Raw genomic sequence first — 12369 nt, 5'->3', positions numbered from 1 at the left:
CATAGCCAAGAAGCATGAAAGAGACAAAGATAAGGTCTCACTGGCTGGCCTAGAACTCAGTATGTGGATCAGGCTGGCCTCAAACTCACAGAGATCTGTCTGTCCTTGACTCCTAAGTGATGGGATTAAAGGCATGGGGCCCCCAAGCAAATGCCACTTTTGAAAAAGATTTCAGTTCCTACTGCTCCCGAGAAGCCAGCCACTGTCTCTTGCATGCCCTCCCCCCTCCCCTGCTGCTAATTTCAAGGTTTTCAGTAATTTTGTTTCATCAGCTTGATGCATTTTTCCTGTCTCCCCAGCATAGAAAGTCCCCATAGCCGAGAAGCCTGGGGGTCCCCCATCTCCCCTTGGTGCACCCAGCACTGTTGGTTCAGTTGTCTTAAGTCCTCTGGCTTTTGTAACAGCAGTCGGGGGGGGGGGGGTCAGTGCTGTTGTGTTCATTACTGAGTCCATCCCGCAATTGTGGCCTCTGGAGGTCACCTCTCTTTTTCTCTCCCTCCAGGTCGAGTCTCATTCTTTACCTCAGGCTCTGAGAACCTGCACCGGGTGGAGAAGGTCCTCTGGGGCACCCGCTATGCCATCACCATCGCTTTTACCTGCAACCCCGACCATGGCATCGAGGATCCAGTACTCACAACGTGACAAGGGCTAGGTTGGGTCCTGAGGACCATGGGTAGAAAGAAGCCTGTTGGTGGCGCCCCAGTGTTGGGACGCAGCCCCGTCAACAAAGGCACTCTCCGAGGCCAGGTCGGCGAGCGAGCGAGTGCTCACCGCCCCCCCCCCCCCCCCGCCCCCATTTCAGCCCATTGCTGCTGCACAGAGTGCCTTATGAATTAGCCTGAGTTTGATTTGCTGATGTTTTAATCTTTTCATCTGTGAGTAAATCAGGGAAAGAGCCTCTCAACCTGATAGCTCTGAGCGTGTGGGCTGCCCCGCCACGGCCGGCAGGCCTCATTCCTCAGGAGGGATCCCTGTGTAGGGCTAGATATCGCGCCCCCGCCCACGCAGCCCACTAGACTAGACTAGACTAGACAAAAAGGAGGGGGACATAGGAATAGAAATGGCGGTGCTTTGGAGAAGGCTCCAGCCCTTGGTGTCTCTGGGAGCCTGAAAAGTTTCATGGGTGAAGGATAACTCTGTGCATTTGACGGGGAGGTGGGCACTGCATGATCCAGTGACTAAGTCCGCGCCTGAGAACCATCCTACATTCAGTCTTGCTGTGCTGGGCCTGGTCTGTCACCAGCGTTATCCCCGGTAGTACAAATCCAAGCATGTCCCTGCCAAGGAGGGTCTCAGCATCTCTGGGCCCACCCAGCTCCCAGGACTCCCTGCCCAGCGAGGCACAATGTGCCGGTCTCTTTCTCGTTGTGATGCCGTCTCTTCTCCCATCAGCAACAGTCAGAGGAACCGGGAACAAAAGTGCCATGGGGGAGGCCTGGGCCCCAGGGGCAACTCCAGCCCCACCAGCCCAGTTTCTACTAGATCAAGCACGGGCCGCAGTTGCACCCTGAAGCCACATCCCCAGGAGAGGGGCCGGCCCCCTCCCCGCCCCTGCACACATAAATGGAGTTCCAAGAATGCCCCCCAAGAACCAGACTCGTCTGGTCATCTTGACATAACGTCCTAGGAAGAGCATTCTGGGGGCATCCCTCTTCTGTCCAGGCAGCATGGCCACGTGGCCATGCACTCCTGAGGCGGGCGGTCCTGATGTTGTGATTATCCCTATAGCTCATATGCCTCTGGTGGTGACCCAAGACAGCTCAGGCATCTCAGACCATTGAGCAGCCCTGCCATGGTAAAAAAAAAAAGGAGGGGGCGGTTGGGGGGTAGGGTGGAGGGGTCCTAGACCCTGGGAATGAGTAGATGTGATGAGGAGATCTCAAATAGAGGAGCCTGGGTGTGCATTGTACCACCTGTACCAGGTGCCTGTCTCAGAGCAGGATGTCTGGTCTCCACATGTGGAGGAGGATCATGTCTTCGTTCTAGCAGGCTGTACCATGGGCAAGGCAGTGCTCTGAGTGCTGAGGCCTCTGCCGCCCCCTATTGGTCCTCCTGCGTGGATCACTGGGAACAACGAAGCTCTGGCTTGGTGGATGAGGCTGACCTTGTAGGTTGCCGCTTCCTGGACCTGTGCAGTCAGGGCTGTGGTACCAGGCCTCCCTGAAGTTGTCACCTTGTGGCTCTAGCCCATGAGTTTCTGGTTGTAGTTAAGATAGGTGTGCCTTAGGCTGCGTGGCAAGGCTGCCTGATGCTTCTTCCATAGTCACAGCCCGGATATCCTCTGAGGTCTTTGGAGTACCAGGCAGTACTTACCTGGTGAGGAGGTCTGACCATCTTATCCCAAGCCAGCCAGACACGGCATGAAAAACAGTACTTAAGTGGGAGTAGGTCCTGGGACTTTTTCTATTCTTTTTTACGGTTTATTTATGTATATGAGTATCTGTGTGCATACCTTTATGCCGGAAGAGGGCATCAGATCCCCCTATAGATGGTTGTGAGCCACCATGTGGTTGCTGGGAATTGAACTCAAGGTGCCCTAGAAGGAGCAACCAGTGCTCTTAACCTCTGAGTATCTATCTCTCCAGCTCCAGGCCATGGGTCTTAGTGAAGCTCCAAAAGTTTCTGGAAAGGTCACATGGCCAATAACGCAACCTCCTCAGCTGGGACCAAAGATGGGGTCAGGTGTCAACAACAGGCAGAGGCTTGGGACTGGAACGAGGGTGATTCTGCATGTCCTAGTAGTTAGTGATAGCCACGGGCCTTAGCACAAGCAACACCTGGACAGGCAGTCTGAGGTGACACTCTAGACACGGGTCGAGCCTGTGTTAGATTACTACCTGACAGGTGTCTTCAGAGCAAGTGAAAACTGGTGCAGTTTCCTTCCTCAGACTCCACAGCCAAGTCTGTGTGAGCCCCTTCTAGATAATGCAGACCAAGGAAGCTCCATAACCCTTTGCTTTTAGCTCTGTGGTTGTCATTGAAACACAGCCAAAGACATGTCACATGGAAGCCAGAGGGTGGAGCTTACAAAGGACCTTCATTCACTACTTCTGGGTCAGCATCTTCATCTAGTGTCACGCCTGGACAGAGTCCTTGGATGTGGCAAGAGATGGCCATCCTGTGTGATACCAGCCTCAGCTGAGGCTGTACCCACAGCCACAAGACTCACCACTTCTTGCCTACCCTTGGGGTCTAGCTCATGTGGATAGAATGAAAGACATCTTTGCTTGTCACTGAAACGGAGATCAAAGACGGCATGGGTCCCACCTGTCTGGGCTTCTGGAAAGGAAGCCAGGTCTGTGAGGCAGGGCTTTGGGTCTCGATGGCTTGGGTCTTGCAAGCTCAGGAATGGGTAGGGTACCCAGGAAAGCTGTAGCCACACTGACCCTAATCTCAGACCCTCACACATCTTCTGTGAGTCCACCCATGATTTTCACACCCAGTGCTTGCAGTGGAACCCTGGAGAGATCTGAGAAACGTCTCCTCACCCATCCCATCCAGCCTCCATGCAGTGTTCCACCTCTCAGTGCTCTTAACCCGGAGGCAGGAGGTAAGCAAAGCAACAGCCAGAGTTTATTTATGTTTCATGTGCTCAATTGACACATGACTTTCCAGATAACCTGGGGAAACATCACCCAAAGTTCAAAGCTGCAAGATAAACACATTAGAAATAGTGGGTCGAAATCAAACAGGAGAGAGACCTGGCTCTACTTCCCCAGAGGCTCTCCGATAAATTGCAATCCAGTCCCATCTCAGCAGTCTCTCCTGGGACACCTGACACTGTAAATATCAGGGTTTCATCCGTTTCTTGAGAGCCCTGTTTTCATCCCTGTGAGCCACCTTGTGCCAGGCCTTCAGCTCTCTCCATGGATCTCTCTGTCTCCCTCCGTGTCTCTGTCCCTCGAATAGCATGTCACTGTGTAGCTCTGACTGGTGTGGAACTTGGTATGTAAACCAGGCTGACCTCTAACTTACAAAGGCCTGCCTGTCTCTGTCTCCCAAGTCAAGTGCTGGAAATAAAGGCATGCACCCCCACACCTGGCTTTCCCCCGGGTCTTAACCTTGAGCCTATTTTCTGTGCTTTTATTTCCTTCCTGTTAGCCCCACCTGGGAGAGAGAGCAGTTCTTGGCCATTAGAGTTAAGGCACACCCTTTTTGTTCTCTCAGGGGCTCTCAGTTGCCCGTCTGTACCATGATCACCCTTGGTATCTGCACCTTTATGTGCACACCACGGCCCATGCATGCAGGGAAGGAGCTGTGACCTGTGCACCACCCCCACAGAAGACATCAGCCCTGCCTCAATCCCATCTGCCTTTCTAGTTTATTAACCCTTCTTGAGGCCTAGAACAAGGGGGTGCTCAGGGCTCTATTCTTGGGAAGGCAGGCAGGAGCTCACAGAACTCTCTCTCCCTGGCTGTGCCATGTTGGGAGACCGTAGCCCCTCCAATGCCCCCTCCTGTGACCTTTGATAAGAACAGAGCATGCCTTCAGTCTCAGAGTTCGAGGCCAGCCTGGTCTGCAGACCGAGTTCTAGGACAGGCTCCAAAGCTACACGGAGAAACCCTGTCTCGAAAAAAAAAAACAAAAAGAACGGATAGAGCTGGCTGGTGGAGTCTTTAAAAAACCTGAGAAGGGTAGGGGGATGGGTATCCTAAGCTTCTTGAATCTCATGTATCTTGCCTCAACCCCCCGACTTTCCTCAGTGTGTCCAGCCCCTTAGCTCAGGCCTGCCTGGCCTTTTACCCCCTACGGCAAAGTACCCCTTTACCCTTGGGAGGCTAGAAATACTCAAAGTGTGTGTGTATGTGTGTGGGGGGGTGTCTCGGCAATGCATAGGTCCAGACCAATGAGCCACCCCCATCTCTGTCTTTCAATGAGGCCAATCACAGGGTAGGCTTGGGAAAGATAACTACCAGTGTCTCCTTTTCTCCATGCTCCAGGGTTCCTGTTAGAGGCCTTCAGCTCAGACAGTCCTGATCTATGTCTACCTTTCAGACTTCCTGTGGTTCACCCACCAGGCCCCAGCCCAACCCCGTTCAGGGTCCCAGCTCGGCAAGGATCCTTGGCATAGGCTAGCCAGCACTGACTACTGGTGTACAAGGCACCACCCTGGGCATCCATGGTACCTTAAATCTCACACTGATGCATACTTAGGGAATGAGACACAGGATCTGGACTTTCGATCATGTTGTGAGTTGCCAGAAGCCGTGAAAGGCTCACTGTGTCCCTGCTGGCCAGCGAAAGCAGCTATGTGCCAGGCTCATAGCCACCTGGGCAGATGGAAGCCCCACTGGCACAGTCCCCTCCCCCACCCCTCAACCCCCCACCCCACCCCGTGCCTTTGCTAGATCCTACAAGAAACCATCGGTACTGAGCATCTGACTGCATAGCCTCTCCCTTGTTCCCTGTTTGCAGAGCTTGGGTGCCCCTTAAACCCTTAGATCCTTAGCTAAGAGGACTTAACAGAAAAAATGTCCAAGCATCAGGACATCTGAAGTCACTGTAATACCCGAAAGACACCTGAAAGATGGCCAGCCAGTCTGTGTAGTCTGAGAGCACTGTAGGTGAAAAGCCCTGGGTAGGGGAGGAAGGGGCATCCCCAGAAGGTGACCCCTGGGCTGAACAGAGATCGTGTGTTGGTAGGGAAAGGTGGGCAGAGAGGTGCAAGGAGCTAGACAGAGTCCTGGATGCTTTCCTACACTTCCTTACCGTCGGCCCCGCCCAGCTTCAGCATCTGTGGGTCCAGGAGGACAAAGCTGTAGTATACCACTGCTCAACCATAGGCCACTGCCAGTATCTGCACCTGCCCCTGACAGTTTGGGGGACAGGGACAGGGATCGGGATCCTTTAGAGCCAGAGCAATCCTGGGGTACTTGGCCTTCCTGACTCCACATGGGACAGCGTTCTCACTGGCTTAGGAATGGCCTGAGTCTGGAGGTGCCTGACATTGGCTCCAGCAGTCTGGGTTCCATTCATCCATCATCTGTCTGGAATTTGAATGGAAAAACCTGCATATGGTGAGGAGAGGTGCCAGGATGGGCTTGACTAGTTCCTGAGGACCTACCCAAAGGTATTTGAGAACCTAGCCCCTAACTATCCCTCCCCTTCTGGCCCTTCTGGTGGCCTGGCAAGAGCAACGCCCCTCCCATCCGACTGGGTGCAGGTTCTGGGCAGGAAGAGTGTAGGCCTTCACAAACAAGTGACAGTCATTTGTGCCTGCTGTCCCCGCAGGTCAGGGCTTTCTCATGCCACAGCACTGGCGCTATCATCCCCACAGTCCAGGTGGGGCCCCCGTGGTTCCCTTTAATTGAGATAATGTCTGCTCTGCTTGTAGGTGACTTAAGTGGACTTCATTCCTGGAAAAGATTATGAATGCAGGAAGCCTTGATGCGTGTGCCTTTCCACTGATGAATGGCTTGCACGGGTGTAGGAGTGCTCTGAGCCATGGCATCGTCATGTCCACCTCCAATGATGTACTCCACCACCCCCCGCCCGTGCAGTCAGCTGAGCACCTCTTACCTTCTCCAACTTGGAGACGTGGCATTCACCCCGAGCTGAGGCAAGGTGCTCTGAAGCCAAATTCAAGCAATAATAGAGCGGCTTGATAGTCAGACCACCCTTCTGGCTGGAGAATGCCTGGTAAACCATTTATCTACCAAGTTTGCTAGCTGAAGGACTTCTCCATTCATTCAATCCATTCATTCATCTACTAGATTGGCCCTGTGGCGGCCCCACTGTTGGTTTCAAATATCATGGTGCACCTGACAGTCTGTTGATATCTGTACTATTGATCGGAAGTTTTCTGTCCCATTGGGGTCCCGCTGCCCTTGAGCCCCCAAATAAACACATGAATGCTATATTAGTTATAAAACTGTTGGCCGGTGCCTAGGGCTTCTTATTGGCTAGCTCTGTCTTCACTATTAACCCATTTCTATTAATCTACGTATTTCCATGTGGTCTTGGTTTACCAGAGAACACCTGACACGTCCTCTCTTCCCTGGCTCCCATGGCGACTCCGGCTGCCTACATTTCCCAGAATTCTCCTCATCTCCAAGCCCTGACTATACATCCTGCCTGATTGGCCGAACAGTGCTTTATTCATTAATAAGAGAAACATATATGCACAAGGACAGCCCCATCACTGTACTGTATAAATCCAAGTGTCTACCCACCCATAGATTGCGGTTCATCCATCAGCAGATTCTTTAAAGACACGGAGAGTGAGCTGTGGCTATTGTACAGCATGCACTTGTCTGAAAGCCAGTAGAGTGCAGACACACAAGCCCACAGATGCAAGATTCCCTACCATAAAGTTCTAGAACAGTGGTTCTCAACCTGTGGGTCGCAACCCCTTCAGGGACATATATCAGATTATTTGCATTATGATTCATAACAGTATCAAAATTACAGTTATGAAGTGCCAATAAAATAACTTTATGATTGAGGGTCGCCACAACGTGGGGTACTGTATCGAAGGGTCACAGCGTTAAGAAGCTGGAGAACCACCACTCTAGCAAAACCTAACTGAGAGCAACAGGAACACAGTCTGGGAGACTGTGGGTGGCTGGGCCTTTGGAACAAGGTAGCTGGGGATGCTCATAGGACATGCCTTGGGACATGCTGATGACCAGGTTAGAGTCAGGTGCTTATTGTGGGCAGAAGAGCCTCTTGTTGAAATCCTCTTATTGGGGTAGACAGGTTCCAACAGCTGCTTGGTGTGTAGAGACCTCTATTTTTCCTCACACACATCCCTTCACTCCGTACACCTCACAGAGTAGGGTCAGTGACCGTGGAGATTCACAAAGGAACCCAGTGAACAGAGCCAGAAGGGAGCTAGAACAGACCTAAATAATGGGGTGCACGCCAGAGAAAGGAAAAGCTTAGGCAAAGTGGGGCCTCCAAAGGCAGGGGACTGCTAGTGGGTGAGCACCGTGGGCCTGGACCCCAGCTCTGACCCTCTAAGTTCCCAGACTCTAGCACTGACTCCGTTTCCTTCTTGGCATAAGCCAATGACAGCCCAGTGTACAGGGGTTACTAATCTATGGGACTTGGGGAGGCATGGAGCCCGTGTTATTCTGGGGAATGCTGTGGTCCAGTTAAGCCTGGGGAGATGATAGAGGTCTCTGACACCGGAATGCTTAAATAGCATTCTCAAATTTAAAGCTGCATGGGTCCTCTGGGAGAAATTTCAAAAAGTATAAGATTAAAAAACTAAAGACTTTTCCCACCACCAGCTAGCTAATATTGTTGATATTTAAGGCATTTTTGTAAAGCTTTTTTTTTTACATATGTGGATGTGTCTTTAGACACAATGCAGTCATGCACACAGGCATACTTGTACACACATGCATGTCCACAGACAAGACTCTTGTACACACAATTACAAATGCATTCATTTCTGTTTGTTTTAAATGAAACCTGAGATTGTGCTACATAATTTTATGTTCTGGTCTCCATGACCACAGCGCCTCAGGTTCATCCCTTTCTGACCACATAGAACATGGTTCTTCTTTGAAAATGCCATGCCATGACCTAGCTAACAGCTGTGGGAAATTCCACAACAGTGCTGAAATTAGCTCCTTGCTACATAAATCATTATCCACATCTGACATTTGGATTTCAGGATAAAAATCCCGATTGCTCAGCTAGAGTCATAAACATTTGCGTGACTCAATTTATTTATTTGAATTATAAAATAGACTGTCTCCTATTTATTCTTCGACAGCTTCATGCATGTAAACAATGTATCTTGATGATACCCATTGTATACCTATCTACCTACTATTTTGTGGTGCTGGGCATGGAACCTAGCCCCTCATGCCTCTTAGGCAAATGTTCTACCAACCAGTCCCACAGGGCTTTTGATGAGAAAGGTAAATTTTTTGGGTTTTGTTTTTTATTATTTTTTTAAACCATAGACTCTATTTTGGCTTGTAGTGTTGTTCTGTTTGTTTGCTTTTCCTGCATCAAATTCTAAATGGCTTACATAACCTGAGTTTTCCCTCTTCTCGAGAGTTCTGGGTCACCCTTTCTTTCCTTCCTCTCTCTCTCTCCTTCCCTCCCTTCCTTTTTAAAATCAGGGTCTCACTATGTAGCACTAGCTGTCCTGGAACTTGCTATGTAGACCAGGCTGGCCTCAAACTCACAGAGATCTAACTGTCTCTGCCTCCCGAGTGCTGGGACTATAGGTGTGTGCCACCAGCCCAGCTAGTTAGGATTTCTATCGCTGTGAATAGACACCATGGCCACTGCAACTCTCATAAAGGAAAACATTTAATTGGAGCTTGCTTACAGTATCAGAGGTTTAGTCCATTATCATCATGGTGGGATATGGCAGCATGCAGGCAGACATGGTGCTGGAGAAGGAGCTGAGAGTTATACATCTTGACCCACAGGCAGCAGAAGGAGACTATGTCCCACACTGGGGGTAGCTTGAGCATAGGAGACCTTAAAGCCTGCCACCACCCACAGTGACACACCTCCTCCACAAGGCCACACCTACTCCTACTATGTCATACCTCCTAATAGTGCCACTCTCTATGAGCCTGTGGAGCCATTTTCTTTCAAAACACCATACACACATGTTTAAAATGCCACATGGGTATTGCTTTGCCTGAGGGCAACAGTCACCTGCTTGGTGGAATGTCCCATCCACCTAAGGCAAATCTCTTGTCTCCAGGGTCAGACTGGTTCAGTTCCGAGCCATTTCTGAACCAGGCTACCTCACCAGAAGTTTAGGGTGTTTAGCACCTTGGAGGAAAGTGGCACAAAGAAAGGCCTTGGGGCCTCTGCTCCCCTGTGTAAAGGGAAGCCTTTTCCTTGAGAGAAGCCTTCCTGCCAGCCTGGTTCCAGAGCTGCATCAGTCCCAAATAAACACACAGGAGGCTATATTAATTATGAAGCTGTTGGCCTTGCTTGTTTCTTACTGGCTAGCTCTGACTTAAGTATTTATCCCATAATTGCTAATCTAAGTATTTATCTTACTGGAGAGGTTTCCAGGCTTCCTACCCCATGGCTACATCTTGACTTCCTGTTTCTCCTACCCAGAGTCCTCCTGGATTCCTAGTCCCACCTATCTTGGTTTCCTATTGGCCAACAGTGCTTTATTGACATATACACAGGACTTCCCCATCACCTCTGGCCATTGTCCACATTGTCTAGATCAGAAGCAGATGCTTCTGACACTCTGCCCAAATCCCATGGCCCCAGACACAGGCATCCACAGCCAGGCTGAACTGTGATGAGTGGTCCCCAACCTCCTGCCCAGGCAACACTGTCCAGCAGCTCCCACCCAGGTCTAATGCAGGACAGAGCAAGAGCCCCAGGCAGGGTGGGTGAACCTGATATCCCAAGGGCACACCAGCCTGGGACATTGTCCCGGATCATAGGCGTCCCCAGAAACCAACTCATCCTGGGACAGTCAAGAGGCCTGGGGCAGCAGTCAGAGGCCAGCTCCAGCTTCCTCTAACAGTCTTGATATGAAGCACAGGTTGTCTCACATGGACATTTCAGTTCGTTTTCTTCTTTGCAAGAGTTTGAAGCATTGGGCGGATGACATTTAAAACCCAAAGAACTTGATCTATCGCCCTGTGTCCCTCAGCCTCTGTGGGCTCATCTATCACACAGATCAACAGTTCCCCTCCCCAGCCACTGGCTTCCACTGCCCCGGGAGGCTATGCCTGGACTGAGATGAAGACTCCATCAGCTCTTTAACAGTCAAATCAAGCCCACAAGCGTGGCCACTGCACCTCTGTCTCCTTCCTACTTCTGACCCCATCCCCTGCCCCCCCATCACTGAGTCTTTCCTTCTCTCCTGGCTGGCCAGAACAGCACAGGGATCTCTCCATCATAACTTTCCCTGAAATTACTCCAAGCTCCAGACCTGGAGACCTTGTCCTTGCCCAGGCTCAGGCCCTCAGATGGCCACCTTTCCCGTCTTTTCTGTTTTGACAGGGTGCAGGCTACTCTGGAAAGGCTCACATCCTAGGGAGCCCCTGGGTACCAATCAGCAGGACCACGGGTCACCCCAGGTCCAGGCTCCCCGGCCAGCGCTTTCTTCTCAACACACGTGTTTTCCTTATTTAAAACAGGACGGTGGGCTAAAAGTTCCCTGAAGATCTGAGAGCTGAAGAGGGAAAATCACCATGTCAGCTGGCAACCATGGCTCCAGAAGGGCATTGTCCCCAAAACCTGGTGGGTGAGCAGGGCCCACGTCGGTGGTGGGTAAGCTGGCAGGGCAGTAAAGTCCCGCACGCCCCAGTAGGAATTCTCCAGCAGAGTTTCAGTTTGTGTTGGAGGTGACAGGAAGGTCTCAGTGGAGGTCAGTTCCGGCTCCCAGCTAGACTCGAGGGCAGGCAGACAGACCATAGATTAGGCCTGCCACTGCAGCTCTGGTCCAGAGGAGGACAGAGCCAAGGTGACTCTGTGATGGTGGCTCTCTGCCCAGCCCCAATAGCCTCACCTCTCTTGATTCCCAAAGAGACAGAGAGACTTGGAAGCTAGGCTTAGGATCACTCACATGGGAGGGTGACGTGTCACCTCCGTTAGCAGCTTGTCACGGCAGAGTGTGTTGTGTGTGTTTGTGTGCGTTGTATGTTTTGCATACATCATATGCTGTGCCTGTGGTATGTGCACATACGCACGCGTTGTGTTTGTTTGATGTGGAACGTGCACGCGAGGTGAATGTGTGAGGTAAACGTCTTATGCATCTGTTGTGTGATGTGGAATGCATGGCGGGACACATGTTTATGGTGCGCACTTGGTGCATTTGTTGTATGCGGCGTGTTTGGTGTGTGTGTGTGTGTGTGTGTGTGTGTGGACAAGTACACATGCATTATCATTGTACTGTAACCAACCTTTGTCAGTGCTGGTCCAAAGAGGCCCTGAGGCCAGATCTCTCAGGTGCCTAGACTCTAGGGTAATGACTGTCACAGAGATGCTGGTTATTCATCCGAGTTTTTCCAGGACTGTGGCTCTGGTGGTGTTTTGGAAGCTCCTGCTTTAGGGCTTTGTCCCTGTCAGGCTGGTAGGGACATCTGGGGTATATCAGCTCCCTCTGGGTGAGGACACAGGGTTCTCAGACCTCACCAGGTCACCTCCCTGATGTTGGCTCTGGGGATGAAGCTACGCTCCACATTGCTCAAGCCTTTCCAGTTCACAGCCACCCCATCCTGTATTCTAGAACAGTCTCCGAGGGAAGGAGGGGCGTGGTCCTCTCTGGAGATGGTACCCAGCCCTTTAGTTGTGTGCTGACCCAGGGTCACAGTGCCCTAAGTGGGCATACACTGTCTCAAAAAAAAAAAAAAACCTCCCTTCTCTGCGTCATCTGAGCTCGGGAGAATGAAGAAGCCTCCCAGGGGAGGGGCTGGG

At 51.3% G+C, this 12369-nt stretch overlaps 1 protein-coding gene across 2 annotated transcripts in view; it reads left to right on the top strand.

Moving 5' to 3' along the window:
• The window catches only part of Ogfod3 (2-oxoglutarate and iron dependent oxygenase domain containing 3), a 29198-nt gene extending 28294 nt beyond the window's left edge, over nt 1–904 (top strand). Inside the window, exon 9 of one of the 2 annotated variants that reach the window (XM_005069780.4) lies at nt 503–904. In XM_005069780.4, the coding sequence (XP_005069837.1) occupies nt 503–642 (140 nt within the window). In that variant the 3' untranslated portion in view covers nt 643–904. Of the gene's footprint in view, nt 1–475 lie in introns of both variants that reach the window. The other variant, XM_040750218.1, reaches the window with a different exon arrangement.
• Nucleotides 905–12369: the final 11465 nt, after the last annotated feature.

Source organism: Mesocricetus auratus, unplaced genomic scaffold (assembly GCF_017639785.1).
Source record: "Mesocricetus auratus isolate SY011 unplaced genomic scaffold, BCM_Maur_2.0 Super-Scaffold_100007, whole genome shotgun sequence".
In the NCBI taxonomy this organism is placed as follows: domain Eukaryota; kingdom Metazoa; phylum Chordata; class Mammalia; order Rodentia; family Cricetidae; genus Mesocricetus; species Mesocricetus auratus.
Note: the sequence above shows the minus strand (reverse complement) of the source record. Positions and strands in the feature narration are given on the sequence as shown.